This window comes from Diabrotica virgifera, chromosome 9 (genome assembly GCF_917563875.1).
Source record: "Diabrotica virgifera virgifera chromosome 9, PGI_DIABVI_V3a".
Lineage (NCBI taxonomy): Eukaryota > Metazoa > Arthropoda > Insecta > Coleoptera > Chrysomelidae > Diabrotica > Diabrotica virgifera.
In genome coordinates, this window is record NC_065451.1 from 90,404,403 (window position 1) to 90,422,597 (window position 18,195).

Here is an 18,195-nt window from a genome sequence, read left to right on the forward strand (position 1 = left end):
TAACGGACAGCTTGAGTTTTGTTTACAAGTCTAGATGAATCATATATATTAAACTGATAATGTATAAAGTCTATTTCACACAAGATCCAATGGTTTTGATTATGGTTGACGGGAATTAAAATTTTGTTATAATTTGAAATATTTGTTTTATTAACAATAAAATTTTCGGTTACGTTGTTATTACTATGGCTTAATATACAATATCCTAAACTTGCATAAATATATAAATCATCCTTTGAATTTTTTATATTTGTTGTGCTAAGAATAGCAGCGTCTATTACAGAGTCACTTAACCATTTTGTGGGATTTAACGTTTCAAAACCTTCGTTGTATAATGTTAGATCTCCTAAAATATAATTGTATTTCGCAATTACAAAGTATTTATTTAAATTTATTGTCAATTTTGTTTTGAAGACCGTTTTCAAATTTATTTTTGAAAGTTGGATTAGAATACTCAGTTGTAGTATGTTTTTTAATAGTTGAACATTCGTACTCAGTCTTAAAGTATTTTTTTAAGGTTTGTTTTTTAAAATATGTATTATTTCTTTTTATCCGTTTGCACCGTTTTTCTTCGTTTATCTTTATTGTATTAAGCGGTTGTTTTTTATTAACTCTTGTGGCGCAGCCCGTTTTTTATGCTATACTTTTGTTCTCTATATCTGTTAATAACATATTTTCTTACAGTTCTAATAAAGCGCGAGCATTTTCTGTGTAATTTATTGTTTAATATATTGTTTTTAAGCAAACCGAAAAAATTTTCTACCGGTGCATTACTGCTTCGTTTGTAATTGCAAATTCCCGTCCAGAGCGGAATGTAGTGAACAAAATGTTTTAAAAAATAATATACGAAATCTTGATTATACATAGGATTTAACGGAATATTTTTACGTTTATTAGTTTCGTTAATAAGTTCACATTTTTCAATTATGGAATGTTTTAAAATATGTTCGAAATGTTTAAAGAAATCGTTATTTTTGTAAAAAGCTGTGTGCTTTGCTGTTAAATGAAATTCGGGAATTGTTGTTATTTCTTCCGTATCATCAATAATTATTGTGTTTATATCAGTATTGATTAATGTTATTTTTAATAAATTTGTCCTCATTTCATTACTCTCAGTGCTTTCATGTTTTAATAGCAATAACTGAAACATCGACATGATAACTTCCTCAACAGATCCAAAGTCAGAAATATCAAACAGCTACGCTAAAACCTCCTTCAGAAAAGACCTTACGTTCTTGTCTTGCGAACAAAAATACTTATCCACACATCTAACGAATATTTTCATCAAATGGGCACAACACAATTTTAACACGACTAACCTATCCACTATTTTATTAGAATACCTAGATTCAAAAAACAGAGTGCAGTACCGTTGCCAAGTCATTAAATTCCAAGCCTCACAAATGGAATTTATAACAGCTAAACTGAAATCCGTTGTCGCTGTTCCAAATACAGGCCTCCTTAGATTATTCCTCACACAAAAGTATTTAAATTCCTGTAACCAATTTAATATGGTAAGAGTGTCATGCTTTTCAGCTACCATTTCAAAGACTGGAACCACCCTTTCCATTTGTACCTGAATAACACCAGTGTAATACAAAATCCTATTAGATGCAGGACATGGTTTTCGGACTACGCTCCCTGTTGCATCAATGTGAACATCCGGTAACTCACCGGTTTTACATTTCGCAAAGTTAAGTAAATGCAACTGCTCTTTACTAAAAATAGTCACAATAAATGGACTAGATACCCTATAAATATAATTTTTATTATCGGTCCTCATCTCCACCATGTCCTTTAAATCGTCGTTGGATCTATCACGAAAAGCCTCACTTTCAAACTTTATTCTGCGATATACACATTCGCTCTTAATACGCTTTAAATTTTTAGTGACCATAGCTACTTTATGACACCTTTCAATGTCTTCATCCCGTACATTACGCGCTAAATCACAACGTAATCGCTGACCCAACAATACTCTCTCTACTCCTCTGACCTGTTGCGTTAACTCCCTTTCATGGAAATAGTTGAAGCTGTTACTATACACTTCACCGTGTAGCCCATCTTTAATGCTACATTGTAATTTAAAACTTTTACAATTATCATGACGGCAGTACCCATATATAACAACCATTTTCTTATTATAATTACATTGTTTAATACAAAGTATACAAGTAGTATTTGCTTTTTGGAAACGTTCGCGTATAATAAAAGGATAATTACAAGGACGGAATTTATTTTCTTTTGCGTTATAAATTAATTTTAATTCGTCAACACTAAGGGAGAACTCACCCTCGCGAATCACTAATTTATTGTGGAATTTTAGTTTTATTGGAAAGTCATTTCGCGAATGTTTTGGTAATACGTTTAACTCCGGTTGTATTTCATAACATTTTTTTATTTCGGGGTCAATATTAAGTTGTTCGGGCGTAACGTCCATAGTTGTATTTGTTTCCGATAAAGTTTCTAGCAGGTTTTGATCTGAACTATCAGGCATTTCAGTATTAATGTCAAAACTTACGTTTTCAAATGTTTCTTTTAATGGTTCAGGTTTATCCGAATATTCCACATTTTGAATAAAAACAGTTGAAGACTAAGTTTAAAAGACTAAGATGAATAAAAATGGTATACATTTTTATTTTTAAAAACAGTTGAATTTGGCACGTTATTTATATCAATGTTATTATAAAATTTATTGTCTGTTGGTGAAGAATTCAAATTATTTGTATCATTTGATAGTGAAGAAAAACTTGGGAAAAGTTATGAGAATTACGTTTAATTATTTTCAGCAAATTATTACGAGACAAGCTTGATTTATTATAATAAAACAATTTTAGACATGCATCCGCAATTATTTTATCACCGTGTTTTAGCCGTCCAATTTGGACAAGAGTTAACTCCTGTGAGTTCAAGAATTTACACAATTTATCTACTAATTCTGCCATTTTAAAAAGTAAATACTACAAATAAAAAAAGTAAAATATTAAAATGATAAAGAGAACGATTAATATAGTTGGGTAAGTTGCAAAAAAACAAAATTACTAATAAAAATTTAAGAATAAAAATTAAAATATTAACAAATACTTACCAAAAACTAGAAGACACAAAAACACACTTTACACTTTTTAGCATTAAACACTTATTTTGACTGTCGCACTTGACGGACTTCAATCAACTGAAACCTATTTTCTTTTGACAATATATAAGTTATTGAAGAATAAAAGCCATTAAGTAGAAAGTTAACTGATTTTTCTGAAAGGACATTCTACAAAAGTCACGTTGAAAACTAGACAAGGAGCTCGTTATCATAATCTCTAAACAACGCTTACCCGATAAGGGCTAATTAATATTCACTTTCAGTGGTAAAACCCTACTAAAATAACTATAAATGAAAAACTAGTCGTTACTAATGACCACAATCCCAGGTAATAAAATCATATTATCTTAATCCCTCAAGAATGGTATTTTCAAAAAATTTACACAAAATATAAGAATATTAGATCTGTCTATAAAACAATTGTTAAGAATGTATTTGGCATTCCTACTTATTCTTCTATAATAACTCAAAATTAAAAAAAAAATAATTTCAATTTTTCTAATACAAATTCGGCTAATTGACGACGTCCCTGATCACACAAACAACAGCCCACACACATAAGAAATTTTTGAAAATGAGACGCATTACCTACACGCCGTTTAAAAATTTTTCCCTCGCTTTCGAATATACCTTGATCACGATATTTTATATCTCATGCTTTATTACACGTACTTCCAGAATTTTTATTATATGTACTTCCAGAATTTAACTAAAAATTAAAACAAATGTTAACTAACGTACCATCCCCAAAGCATTTTTTAATTTGAGACGTATTCCCGAATAGCCCGCAATACATCGCAAGTTTCAGAATTTTTTTCTCTTGTTTTGGAAAATACCTCCATCACGTTTTTTTTATATATTATGCTTTAGTATATATACTTAGAGAATTTAGCAAAAAATTGAAAAAAAAAGTTGACTAACGTACCATCCATAAAGGATTTTTGAATTTGAGACGTATTACCGAATAGCGCGCAATACATCTAAGTTTCAGAATTTTTTTCGCTTGTTTTGGAAAATACCTCCATCACGTTTTTTTTATATGTTATGCTTTATTATATTTACTTTGAGAATTTAACAAAAAACAGAAAACAAGTTGACTAACGATCCATCCATAAAGGATTTTTGAATTTGAGACGTATTACCGAATAGCCCGCAATACATCTAAGTTTCAGAATTTTTTTCTCTTGTTTTGGAAAATACCTCCATCAAATTTTTTTATATGTTATGCTTTATTATATTTACTTTGAGAATTTAACAAAAAACTGAGAAAAAAGTTGACTAACGATCCATCCATAAAGGATTTTTGAATTTGAGACGTATTACCGAATAGCCCGTAATACATCTAAGTTTCAGAATGTTTTTCTCTTGTTTTGGAAAATACCTCCATTTTTTTTATGTTATGCTTTATTATATTTGCTTTGAGAATTTAACAAAAAACTGAGAAAAAAAGTTGACTAACGTACCATCCATAAAGGATTTTTGAATTTGAGACGTATTAACGAATAGCGCGCAATACATCTAAGTTTCAGAATTTTTTTCGCTTGTTTTGGAAAATACCTTCATCACGATTTTTTTATATGTTATGCTTTATTATATTTTGAGAATTTAACAAAAAACTGAGAAAAAAGTTGACTAACGATCCATCCATAAAGGATTTTTGAATTTGGGACGTATTACCGAATAGCCCGCAATACATCTAAGTTTCAGAATTTTTTTCTCTTGTTTTGGAAAATACCTCTATCACGTGTTTTTTTATATGTTATGCTTTATTATATTTACTTTGAGAATTTAACAAACAACTGAGAAAAAAAGTTGACTAACGTACCATCCATAAAGGATTTTTGAATTTGAGACGTATTAACGAATAGCGTGCAATACATCTAAGTTTCAGAATTTTTTTCGCTTGTTTTGGAAAATACTTCATCACGATTTTTTTATATGTTATGCTTTAGTATATGTACTTCCAGAATTTAACAAAAAATTGAAAAAAAAAAGTTGATTAACGTGCCATCCATAAAGGATTTTTGAATTTGAGACGTATTAACGAATAGCCCGCAGTACATCGCAAGTTTCAGAATTTTTTTCTTTTGTTTTGGAAAATACCTCCATCACGTTTTTTTATATGTTATGCTTTATTATATTTACTTTGAGAATTTAACAAAAAACAGAAAACAAGTTGACTAACGATCCATCCATAAAGGATTTTTGAATTTGAGACGTATTACCGAATAGCCCGCAATACATCTAAGTTTCAGAATTTTTTTCTCTTGTTTTGGAAAATACCTCCATCACATTTTTTTATATGTTATGCTTTATTATATTTACTTTGAGAATTTAACAAAAAACTGAGAAAAAAGTTGACTAACGATCCATCCATAAAGGATTTTTGAATTTGAGACGTATTACCGAATAGCCCGTAATACATCTAAGTTTCAGAATTTTTTTCTCTTGTTTTGGAAAATACCTCCATCACGTTTTTTTTATATGTTATGCTTTATTATATTTACGTTGAGAATCATAAAGGATTTTTGAATTTGAGACGTATTACCGAGCCCGCAATACATCTAAGTTTCAGAATTTTTTTCTCTGGTTTGGCTTATTTATTATATTCTCTGCTTCTTTATTATATTTACTTTGAGAATTTAACAAAAAACTGAGAAAAAAAGTTGACTAACGTACCATCCATAAAGGATTTTTGAATTTGAGACGTATTAACGAATAGCGCGCAATACATCTAAGTTTCAGAATTTTTTTCGCTTGTTTTGGAAAATACCTTCATCACGATTTTTTTATATGTTATGCTTTATTATATTTTGAGAATTTAACAAAAAACTGAGAAAAAAGTTGACTAACGATCCATCCATAAAGGATTTTTGAATTTGAGACGTATTACCGAATAGCCCGCAATACATCTAAGTTTCATAATTTTTTTCTCTTGTTTTGGAAAATACCTCTATCACGTGTTTTTTATATGTTATGCTTTATTATATTTACTTTGAGAATTTAACAAAAAACTGAGAAAAAAGTTGACTAACGTACCATCCATAAAGGATTTTTGAATTTGAGACGTATTAACGAATAGCGCGCAATACATCTAAGTTTCAGAATTTTTTTCGCTTGTTTTGGAAAATACCTTCTTCACGATTTTTTTATATGTTATGCTTTAGTATATGTACTTCCAGAATTTAACAAAAAATTGAAAAAAAAAAGTTGATTAACGTGCCATCCATAAAGGATTTTTGAATTTGAGTGGCATTATCTACTCACCGTCAATACATCGCCCGTTTAAATTTTTTTTCCAAACATATATAACAAACATATTATATAACATTTTTCTTGACAATAGTATCTGTTTTATTCATTTTTGATAAATTTATACCAAATTTTTGTGAAAATATGAAAAAAAAAATTATGGATGAAATTTATGGCTAAGGTAACACCGGTTTAAACAATGGGAGCATACACTTTTTAATGGTCATTTGTTATTTCCCATAGGGGCCTCTATACGAGGTAGGAGTATGTACAGTTCCTCATGACTCACCCTGTATACAGGGGAGACCTAGAACAATGGTTGAAATGACTTACACCACTATTTCATCAAAAGTTTATTGGGCAGAGAAAGATACAGAAAATCAAATCAACATCGTGTACAAACAACATTGGAGGTTTTATGCGCCAGGTTCGTTACTCGCTGGAAACTCGTCATCTGTGAGTGGTCCTGAATCATCAACGCGTCCAAGAGAATCAGATGTAATAAGATTATTGAAATAACTATTATGCACAGGTGGGATAAATGGCAACAAGTCAGACATATCCCGTTTTTTTCATAATAGTCACTGGTCGAGGACTGTTATAACGTTGGTCTTGTAGAATGTTTTTCAATAATCTCGGCCTTCCTTTTTGTGCGCCTAGCAGAATGTTGATGCTGAAAAAGTCCGATTCTTCATTTAGCGTTTCTTTATAAAACAACTTAAAGGGTTCGTCTTGCTTGCACCCAAGCCACTGTATTCTTCACCACGATACTGGCTCATTATCGCAATTCACTTTTCTTTGTGTGATTGCTTTTTTGAGATTGCAGGCACTTTTAAAATCTTCGCTAACCATCTGTGTAAAGTGGAACGATTTATGCCTTCGTGACTTCATTATGATAGAATACTAATCGTTTGGGACATAAATTGCCTTTCCTCTGGAGTAAGTTTCTATTGATCCATAGTCTGCATCGTTGGGTAGGTAGGAATGACCACTCACCATAAACTTTAGACCAATTGTTTCCGCCTGATTGGTGTCACTAAGTACTATCTTTAATAAGAATAAGGCAACGTTCCAGCTCCTATTTTATCTGGTGCAAGTATCACTGTAGGCAACAATATACTTAAAGTGCGATGCGCGTGTTTCAATGTGCTTAACTATACACGATGCGATTTCCTGCGAACCTCGGGAGGCAAGTGTCTCATGCCACCCATACATGAAGCCTAAACCAGTTGAAAGTTCGTGACAGCCAAAGTTGTAAACGTACATATTGCGTTTATAGTACACTGTGGACGTATTGAGCTTGTAAAAGCGAGATACTTTTCTAGGTCAAACGTAAAAAGTAATAGGATTCATCATTCTGGGCTTTTTCTTTATCAGACTTCATTGACGTTCGAGCACACTCGAGCTTTCCGTAGATGTAGTTCATGTTGAGTTTCCAAATTACGTAACTCTGTCGTCGGTCAAGATAGGTTTTCTGATTTTATAGCTATCACATTTACTACAAGTGTCTGGATGTGGTACATGGAAATAAAGATTAAATTAATTGTTAAATGTCCTGCGATAAATGTCGATAGAAACAGGAATGATATTTCTGTCGCCACAGGGTTCCTTGTACAAATTATACATAAGAGTAACATATTTCTGTCGTCACAGGGTTCCTTGTACACATTATACATAAGAGTAACATGAAGTTGTGATGATGAATATTTTCGGTTGGGATTTTTAGCTCTGTGATTGATATGCTGGGAAGCTATTGATGTGTTCTCGAACTATGTTCATGCGTTCGATAGGAATTTTTTTTAAAGAAGCGCGACGACCTCTGCAGTCAGATCCAGATTCGTTTCCATTTTGCAATTTTTTAATCGCCCTCGACATGCGGCCATCAGATATCTTAAATGTCTGAAGAAAGAACTTTTTACAGACATTGATGGTTTGCCCTTGTGCTTGTATGTAATATTGATTACTAACCGACTTTGCAGAACGTGATTGATCTTTGGGACGTCTTTGTTGGGGAATGTTTTGTTTTATTAAACCACATATAAAGGCATTTTGTGTACTAAAGGAACCTAACTTCCAAAATGATTTAAAAGCATGAGCACGTGCTTCTTCTGGTATTCCGATATATCCAACCCTTGTTGGCAATATCGCCAACCTATTATTTCGAATGCAATACGGTCTAACAATTGAACATTATACTTCAAAATGCTATATTTGCTGAAAAATAACAATAAGTATTAAGTAACAATGAGATTTTTGTACCATAATGTGGAGTGGTTAGCAAAATGAAGTGTCATGTTTTTCTTCATCTGATGTTTCCATCTCACTTAACTCTATATCATCAGAATCACTATTGCGTGCCGATGACACTTCCGCAGAGCGCTTTTTAATTTTTCTAACCTTCGACGTATCTGGAGAAGGTTGCCAAGGCAACCTTATCCAAGTAGGGATGGTAACGCAAAGGCGTTATTACCATCCATTGGAATTGGCGATATTACCGACATGCACATAAATTGTTTGTAATTTGGTTTTCGAAGATAAGCAAAACTACCTTAAAAATCTGAATGCATCATTTTATGCCTTAGAAAACACAGTACAAATCACCGAAATCAAATAATATTACTCATCAATAACGCCGCTCCAATCTAATAAACACAAAAGATGTAAAATTATAAACGGTACTCCTTCTACACCGAACACTGATACTCAACTGTCATAAACACCGCTGGCGAATCTAAGGTCATCGCAAACATGATCACGAATTGGCGATATTACCAAGCTGCCGTTATTACCTACACATACCTTAGATCAGTAAAGCATCAGTTAATAAAATAATTATAGCCAGAATGATCGCCAATATTTGAAACTAAGAGAAGAAGATACCTTAGCTAAAGTCCTTATAAGCGAAGAATAATATCTCTTTCTTGAGAAGGAGTTCTTTGCTCGTGGATGTGATCAACGGTTTCATTTTCCATTGTATGTCGGTCAGTTGTACACTATGGTCTAAGTTTCCAATCTGGGAATATGTTCGGATTAAAAGAATTGATACCTGTTTTCTCGAATCGACTTAGTCGGTTGTTAAGGCGGAGATACATATGCGCTCTGCGCGGTGTGCGAGCCGCTCGCGCGCAGCATGTTCGTCAGATTAGTACGTGTTTTCAAGTGGTGCACAAACGGCTCGCACACGGCGCATCACGATCTAACTACTGTCGGCTTTTCAACAAACGCTTTGATCGCTCGCAATACGTATTTGGACGGGTTCACGAGAGGTTTGTTGGTTTTGGTGCTAAGTTGAATATTTCTTGTGATGGAGTGGTCGGAAGAAAATATAATTAAACTGATTAATTCGTACCGCGGAAAATGTTTATTGTGGGATCCTAAACATAAGGACCATTTTAAAAAACCTCTCAAAGCCGATGCCTGGAGGGAAATAGAAAGAGAAATAAGGATACCTGCGGACCAATGTAAAAAAAAAGTGATTTGCCTGTTGTCATCTTACCGACGTGAAAAATCAAAAATAAAAACTAGTAAAGGTACAGGAACAGGTAAGTTGAATTGAATAATTAATTAGTACCTACAGTGATGAGCGTGCTAATAACCGGGAAAATAACGCAGAAGATGGAAAACATAATACGTTGTGAAATAAAAAGAAACCAAAGCAGTGGAGATGTAAACTTATCGATAGGAACCAATAAATTTACATTACATTACACAGTTTTCCACCTTTAGACATATCAGTGGAGTATGACAACTGTCACAGACGTCTAAAAGTGGGAAACTATGTAATGTAATGTAAATTTATAGTTTCCCATCTATAATTTGACACCTCTACTAGTTTTTTTTATTGCACAACGTATTATGATTATTCCATCTTTTGCGTTATTTTGCACACTCATCACTGTATAGTGATTAGGTAATATTTCAGAGTTCACTCAGATATGAAATTAAAACTCGTTTATTGATAACGCTTTATTAAATAGTTTGTAACTTATACATAGTTTTGATACTAATTAGTACAGCCTCTTTCAATTTACGGTGATATTTGGCCGATTTCTCGGTAAAAAAATTATTCAAATAATTTAATTTTATCTAACTTATTCATATTGACAATTCAGACATATAATATACATTTTAAAGTAGATGTAGTTGTAGAAATAAGGTATAATAAATAGTGTAATAATATCAAAGGAACAGTAAACAGACACCTTCGACAGGCCTCTTTAAAAAAAAGTGTTTACGTTTATAAAAATATTATCGTCAGCGCCTCAGTGACTCAGTGTACCTTTCGAAGTGCTACGAGTATTTCGAGTTTTAATATTTCTAACAATGATAAATCGTTATGCTGAGTATTAAGGGGATCGGAACAAGATGCAAAATTTTGACGGATGTCAAAATTTTTAATGCGTTTTAAATGTATTCATTTTTTTTCAAATCCTGAGAAAACTAATAAATATTTTAAAAAAATTTAAACGCAGAATAAAAGATTACATTATTACCGAGGGCCGAAAGTCCCTGAAAACTTCTATAATGTTTATTTTAATATAAGTTAGAGGGGTGAAAATAAAAGAGAAAATTTGGTGTGATTTTTAATTGCAAATATTTCACTCAAAACAAACTTTTTATTTATTTTAAGGGACTTTCGGCCCTCGGTAATAAAGTAGTCTTTAATTCTGCGTTTAAATTTTTCAAAAATTCTTATTAGTTTTACACAGGATTCGAAAAAAAATTGATACATTTAAAACACATTGAAAATTTTGACATGCGTCATAATTTTGCATTTCGCTCCACTCCCTTTAAACAATTACCCGTTACTTTGTGACGGGTAGTTTTTTACATTACTAGTATTACTATGGATACGACAACCCTATTATAAAAATTAAATAATAAAATGGTTCATCTAGACCATGGTATTTAACACAAAATAAATCGGTTTTAAATACAGCAGCTAGAGATTTAAACGTTTTGCATTTTGTTCAAGATGGTGACAGGAAAAAAGTCTGCTATTGCATAACTGCATTTTAAAGTGCATAAAATGCATCGAAAAGTGCATAAACATGTAAAAATATGTATATTAAGGGCCAAATTTTGTTCCAAGGGAGTTTTTGGGCTCGGTAAAGACGAATATGCCGTCAGAATCTACCACCGGAACTCCTCGTGTCCAGGATCACGTCTAAGGCACTTAATCTGGAGTTTCGAAGGGTTTGGGCACTCATTTGATTCAAACAGATTACTAGGAGGGTTTTTGGGGTTGCTGAATAAAAATACGCTCTCAATCTACCTCCGGTTCACCTGGTGCCCAAAACCCTCCAAAATCTAGAAGATAACATGCCTGAGCATTGGCCTTGGGCACCAGGTGGTCCGGGGCTCAGTTCTGATGACGTATTTGCATGCATTCAGTGCCGAAAACCTTCGAAACTCCAGAAGATGACGTTCCTTAGCCGTTACCGTGGGAACTGTGTAGGTGCTCCGCGGGTCTGTTCTGACGGCGTAATTGTGTTCAGCGGCCCCGAAAACTGCCGAAAAAAGAAATTTGGTCGTTAGATTTTTATTTTGACATGTTTATGCACTTTTGAATGCATTTTACACATTCTAAAATGCAATTGTGCATTTCCACCCATTTTTCTATTGTAGCCTTTGTTCATAACGTCATCCTGATCACAATGCAAAAAACTGCAAGTCTCTAGGTGCTGTATTTAAAAATCGATTTATTTAGGTGTTTTTAGCGTTAAATGCCCTTTCCTAATTAGCCCAGTAAATGAACGGGAAATTCGGCGATACCGTGTAATTTTAAGGGGCAACTCCGAATTGCATAAAAATTTAGATTTAGGTTCTACTTACCCTCCACTTCAAACTTGAAATTGTGCCGTTGTTTGCTTTTACTTGGGGGGTGACAGTCACCCCTTCTCGGGGGTGAAAAAACATACGTTCAAGATAAGACCGGAAATGGATAAATTGACTGATTTTAAGCAACTTTTGTTCTATAGAGTTTTTTACTTAAGTCAATACTTTTCGAGTTATTTGCCATTGAAAATGTTGATTTTTCGACAAAAAAACTACGTTTTCAGACGGTTTTTCGCAAATAACTCAAAAAGTAAATATTTTTTCGAAAAAAATACCCTTAGCAAAAGTGTAGCTTATAAAAAACCCAAAAAAATTGTGTATACAATAAAGTCTATCAATCAAATAAAAACAAAGTTGTAGCTCACGCAAAATACGTTCTTATTCGTCTAATTCCAAATCGAATATTTCAAGGTGAAATCACCGAAAAATTAAGCACTTTTCGGGAAAAACCCATTTAAACTTTTTTAAAGTGTTTATAAAAAGCTTGGTTTTAATTGTTAACAAAAGTTTTAGCATAAAAAATAAGCGAGTTACGCTCAAAATAAAGTTGGCCCTCTTTTTTTTGTAAAAAATCATGAAAATCTCGAAGTGTTTAGCTCCCCAAATGAAATTAATCGCTACCGCTTTACAAACAATTTACTTACCTATCTATTTTTTATATGATCTGTCAGTCTCACCGGTTTAAAGTGTTTATTTTTGAAAGGGTTATAATTGAGACAGCTTGAATGGGTCACTAATCACGAGTGTATGCAAATTTTGAACAGCCATATCTTAACCAATTTTTGTCTTACGGAGAAACAAAATGAAACTATCATATTAATAATAGCAAAACCTACATTTTTTTACTCTTTAAGATTTGTCTTATCACTAATACTTTTTAAGTTAATTTGAAAAAATGAAATTTTTCAAAAATTTTAAGTAAATTTTTTTTTTACTATAAAACCAAATGTTTTCAAAAATAAGCACTTCAAACCAATCAAGCTTACAGATCATATAAACAATACACATACAGTTAAAATAGATGGTAAAGCCAAACGATTAATTTCATTTAGGGTGCTAAATAGAGGGAGGTTTTCACGATTTTTTTTACCAAAAAAAAAGGGCCAACTTTTTTTTTCAGTGTAACTCGCTTATTTTTGATGCTGTAAACTTTTGTAAAAAACAAATAATAAGCTTTTTTTTCGATACTTTAAAAATGTTAATAAGGTTTTCCCGAAAAGCGCTTCTTTCTTCGCTGATTTCGCGTTGAATTATTCGATTTGGAATTAGACGAATAAGAACGTATTTTTCATGAGCTACAACTTTGCTTCAACTCAATTTGTAGACTTTACTGGTACACCATTTTTTTCGTTTTTTTATAGGCCACACTTTTGATAAAAATATTTTTTTCGATAAAATATTTACTTTTTGAGTTATTTAGGAAAAACCAAACGGTCTGAAAACGTAGTTTTTTTGTCGAAAAATCAACATTTTAAATCGCGAATAACTCGAAAAGTATTGACTTACGTAAAAAACTTTATAGAACAAAAGGTGCTTAAAATAAATGAATTTATCCATTTCCGACCTTATTTCAAACACGCGTTTTTCACCCCCGAGAAGGGGTAAATGTCACCCCCAAGTAAATGCAACCAACGGCACAAATTCAACTTTGAAGTGGAGGGTAAGTAGAACCTAAATCCAAATGTTCATGCAATTCGGAGTTGCCCCTGGAAATTACACTCCAAAACGGTCATTTATTGGGCTAAATAGGTATGTTCCAGGTAGAAGATGAACGGTTAACTTAAAGAATTAAGCAATGTTCCTTTATCTTTATACCATAGTTCACTGTAAGTAAATTATGATGAGCCCGAACTTAATACTGAATTGTATAGAGCTTTCAACTCTGCCAATATTCCTCTTATTATCTTAAAATATTACAAAACGAAACATTTAAAAAAAATTTAAGAAAAAAACTGCCGCTTCAACGTAACAAATTAAAGCACTTTGAGCAAAGATTTTTGTATATTGCCTTAATGTTCAATATTAATGAGTCAAATAAAATTAAATTTTCAGAACTTTCTTACCAAGGAACAAAAACAAAATTAAAGATTGCCGAAGTAAAAATCGAAACGTCAAAACAATTTAAAGTCAAATTGTGGCTTATTGGCCAAAAACTAATAATAATTATAATTCAGTTTATTTCAAGATGCTCTAGAAATAAACAAACCAAGATACGTTCAATGTTACAAGGAGCACTCCCGAATCATGATTTACAGTGTATAAACATTGTAAATCATGATTTGGGATTTACAAGATATATACATTGATTTGGGTGTGCTTCTCGTAACATTAAAGTGTCTTGGATTGTTTATTTCTAGTGCATCTTTATTTTGATATGTAGTATAGTGCATTATGTATCTCTTTCCCTCCAAATGCGTTCTCGCTTAGTTTTCTACACAAGTGGACAAAAAAGTATCACCGTAAATTTAACAACATTAATGTTTTCCTACAATATTTTCCATGCAGTGTATATTTTATTATTCCAGGAACAGATGAAGTTTATGTCAGTAGGTGGTTCGCGTACGAAGCTCTCAAGTTTCTAGATGACAGGGATGTGCCAAGGAAACGACTTACGACGGTAAGAAAAAATATACAGTGCGTCCATAAAGTAACGCATAAATTAATTATTTCGTAAACCGGCGATGTTAAGGAAAAATCCCGAAACATACCGTTTTTTATTTTTAAATTACGATTTTTTGGCATATGTGCCATAACAATGACGTCATCAATCTGGGCGCGATGACGTAATCGATAATTTTTTTTAAATGAGAATAGATGCCGTGTGATAGCTTGTTTGAAAGGATATTCAATTCTCTATTCAGCAATATAAACATTAACATATTTATTTATTAAGGGTGTTAAAAAAATTGTAATTAAGTTATTTGAGACAAAAAGAAGAATGTATGAAATTCATTTAATTCAAAATACGTTTTACTGTTGTTAGAAAACAGGAAAAAATATTCATTTCACAAATAAATATTGTCTGTTGCTTAAATTCAATGTCAAAACTGCCACCCACCTGTCTCTTGGTAGTTTGAACATTTCGTTTAAGCGAAAATCAATGTTTTCCATTTTTAAATTTTTCTCTTTTCTCACAGCAGTAAAATGTATTTAGAATTAAATAAATGACATACGTTCATCTTTTTTGTCAATAAATTTAATTAAAAATTTTTGCACACCCTGTATAAATATATGTTAATATTTATACTAATAAATACAGAATTGAAATACCCTTTCAAATGAACTATCACCTGACCCCTATTCTCATAAAAATCATCGATTACGTCACCACGCCTAGATGGATGACGTCAGTAGTATGATATATATGCCAAAAAAAAAATCGTAATTTAAAAATAAAAATCGCCTGTTTCGGGAATTTTCCTTAAAAGTCGCAAGCTTACGAAACATTGAATTTATACGTTACTTTATGGACGCACTGTATATAGATAGACATTTTTAAGCATATTTGTGTTGCCAGTCTAAAACTCCTTCATTCATAAAGTAGTCGGCTATTTCATTCCTTACTTCCTGACAATAATTAGTTGATCTTCTGGGGACATCTGTCAATGAGACCATAGACGTCACATTATCTGCTTCCTCTCTCCTCCATGACCCTTCAGTTAAAACTCCATCCACTTCTTGGTCAAATGTGCCAATCGGAGTGTACACATTGGGAGAATGAGTTCTTAGATAATTATGTAACAAAAGCACTGTCATCACTATCAACTCGGCTTTTTCAGGCCCTAAAAGCATTGGTTTCCTTAAAACCCTAAATACTGAGCTTGATATACCAAAGGCGTTCTCGACTATGCGTCGGGCCCTACTTAAACGATAATTAAAAATTCTCTCTGGAGTCCCTTTGGCAAAATCTCCATGATATGGTTTCATTAGATTTTCATCTAGAGCAAATGCACTATCACCTACAAAAAAATATGGTACTTGCATAGAACGCCCCGGTAGTTCTTCCGGTACTGGAATACCCAATGTTTTACTTCTGAGCATACTATGCAACTTGCTTCCTCGAAAAACTCCCGCATCAGATATTCTTCCTTGGCATCCCACATCACCAAACATAAAGTTATAATTCCCATCCACCAATGCAAAAAGCACAATACTAAAGGTGGATTTATAGTTAAAAAACTCTGTACCCGAGTTCATTGGAGCTTGCAAAACAACATGCTTCCCGTCAAGGGCAACACAATGTGGTAGGTTCCAACGTGTTTCGAATTTCTTGCTTACTTCCCTCCGAGCATCAGGGGTCGTGGGTAGCTGTAACAGAAATAATATGAAATAATAATGGTTAATGTAAAGATTTCAACTTAATTACAGAAGCAGTTCAGAAAAATCTAGGTTTTGCTCCTCCACTATTAATGGCTTTCATGCCATTAATAAAATGATTATACGAGTAGGAATTATTTTTTAATTAATCGTTGCATCTTATTTGCAGGAAACAGAACATATTATGGAAAATGTAGATGAAATCGAAGCAGAAGTCAGTCTTTCGGCACAAAGCCAAGAGACGTCAGCACCATCGTCTATTGACATACCCCCTAAGCGAAGCAAGAGAGCTGATGAACCTTCTTCATCAATGATGAGCAATGCATTTAATATTTTGCAAAATGCTGCAGATAAGCTCGACACATTAAAGGAAAAACCGAACGAGATTAACACATTTTTCACGTATGCTGCTACAAAAGTGATTAATTATTCCAAAGAGACTCAGACCGCGGTGCAGCAGGCAGTATTCGAAATACTGATGAAAGCTGATAGAGGAGTTTATGATTCGGCAAGTTCACATCATCAGCATTCATGGCAAAATCCCCCCGTAAATATGACTCCGAGTCTACCTTCTCCCTCCTCACAATCTTCCTATACTTCCATGGCAAATATCTCCAATCCACCTGAGTCCTTTGAGTAGGTTATTTAAGACGCTATTCAGGTTTTGTGTAATAAAGTATCTATTTAACGCATCTTTAATAATTTTTGTTTAATCTAATAATGTTTCAGTAGACTCAAAATTTCACGCCAATGTGTTTTGAAGGCATTAATTTTTTTCGAATTCTGCGAAATAGTACGTTCTTTAACGGTAAAATATTGCAAAACCTCTAAATTTTAAAGAACCGCTTGGATTGACATGAAATTTAGCATGCACATAGCTAACAAGTCAAAGACAAAAAGTGATATTGTGTCGATGTGTGCTTTTACCCTGGGAGAGTTTCACCCCCTATGGGAGGTGAAAAATATATGTCCAAAATAAGTCCGGAAATCGATAAACTGATTAAATCTATGTAACTTTTGTTCTATAGAGTTTTTTCACTAAGCCAATACTTCTCGAGTTATTTGCGAGTGAACATGTTCATTTTTCAACAAAATAATCACTTTTTTAGACGGTTTTTTGGAAATTACTTAAAAAGTATTTTGTCAAAAAAAAAACATTCTTAGCAAAAATATGACCAGTAAAAAAGTGAAAAAAATTATGTATATACATATTAGCTCTCTGTGCCGAGTTGGACCAGAGTTACAGCTAATGAAAAATAGGTTCATATTCATAAAATTCCAAATCGAATATTTTAACGTTACATAACCAAAAAATGAAGCACTGTTTGGGGAAAACTCATTACAACTTTTTTAAAGTGTTTAAAAAAAAGTCTTATTTTTGTTTTATAAAAAACATTTCTAGCATCAAAACCAAAAGTAAACAAGTTACACTCAAAATAAAGTCAGTCCCTTAAAAAAAATCGTGAAAATCACCCCCTAATTAGCACCTCAAATAAACTTAATCGTTAGCACTTCACAAGTTTCTTTATTCATGTATCTATTGTTTATATGGTCTTTAAATGTCATCGGTTTAAAGTCCTTATCTTTCAAAGGGCTTGAACGATTCTCTAATCATGAGTGTATGCAAATTGAGAAACACCAAATCTCAACCAATTTTTGTCTTACGGAAAAACAAAAAAATAGAAAATATT

General features: G+C 32.5%; 1 protein-coding gene across 1 annotated transcript; it reads left to right on the forward strand.

The window, feature by feature from the left end:
- The first annotated feature begins 9,575 nt into the window (after nt 1–9,575).
- On the forward strand, nt 9,576–17,227 carry LOC126891801 (uncharacterized). Its single transcript, XM_050661080.1, has 3 exons — nt 9,576–9,891; nt 14,713–14,804; nt 16,674–17,227. The coding sequence occupies exons 1-3, from the start codon at nt 9,654–9,656 to the stop codon at nt 17,142–17,144; spliced, it is 801 nt and encodes a 266-aa protein (XP_050517037.1). The 5' UTR covers nt 9,576–9,653; the 3' UTR covers nt 17,145–17,227.
- The last annotated feature ends 968 nt before the right edge of the window (nt 17,228–18,195 follow it).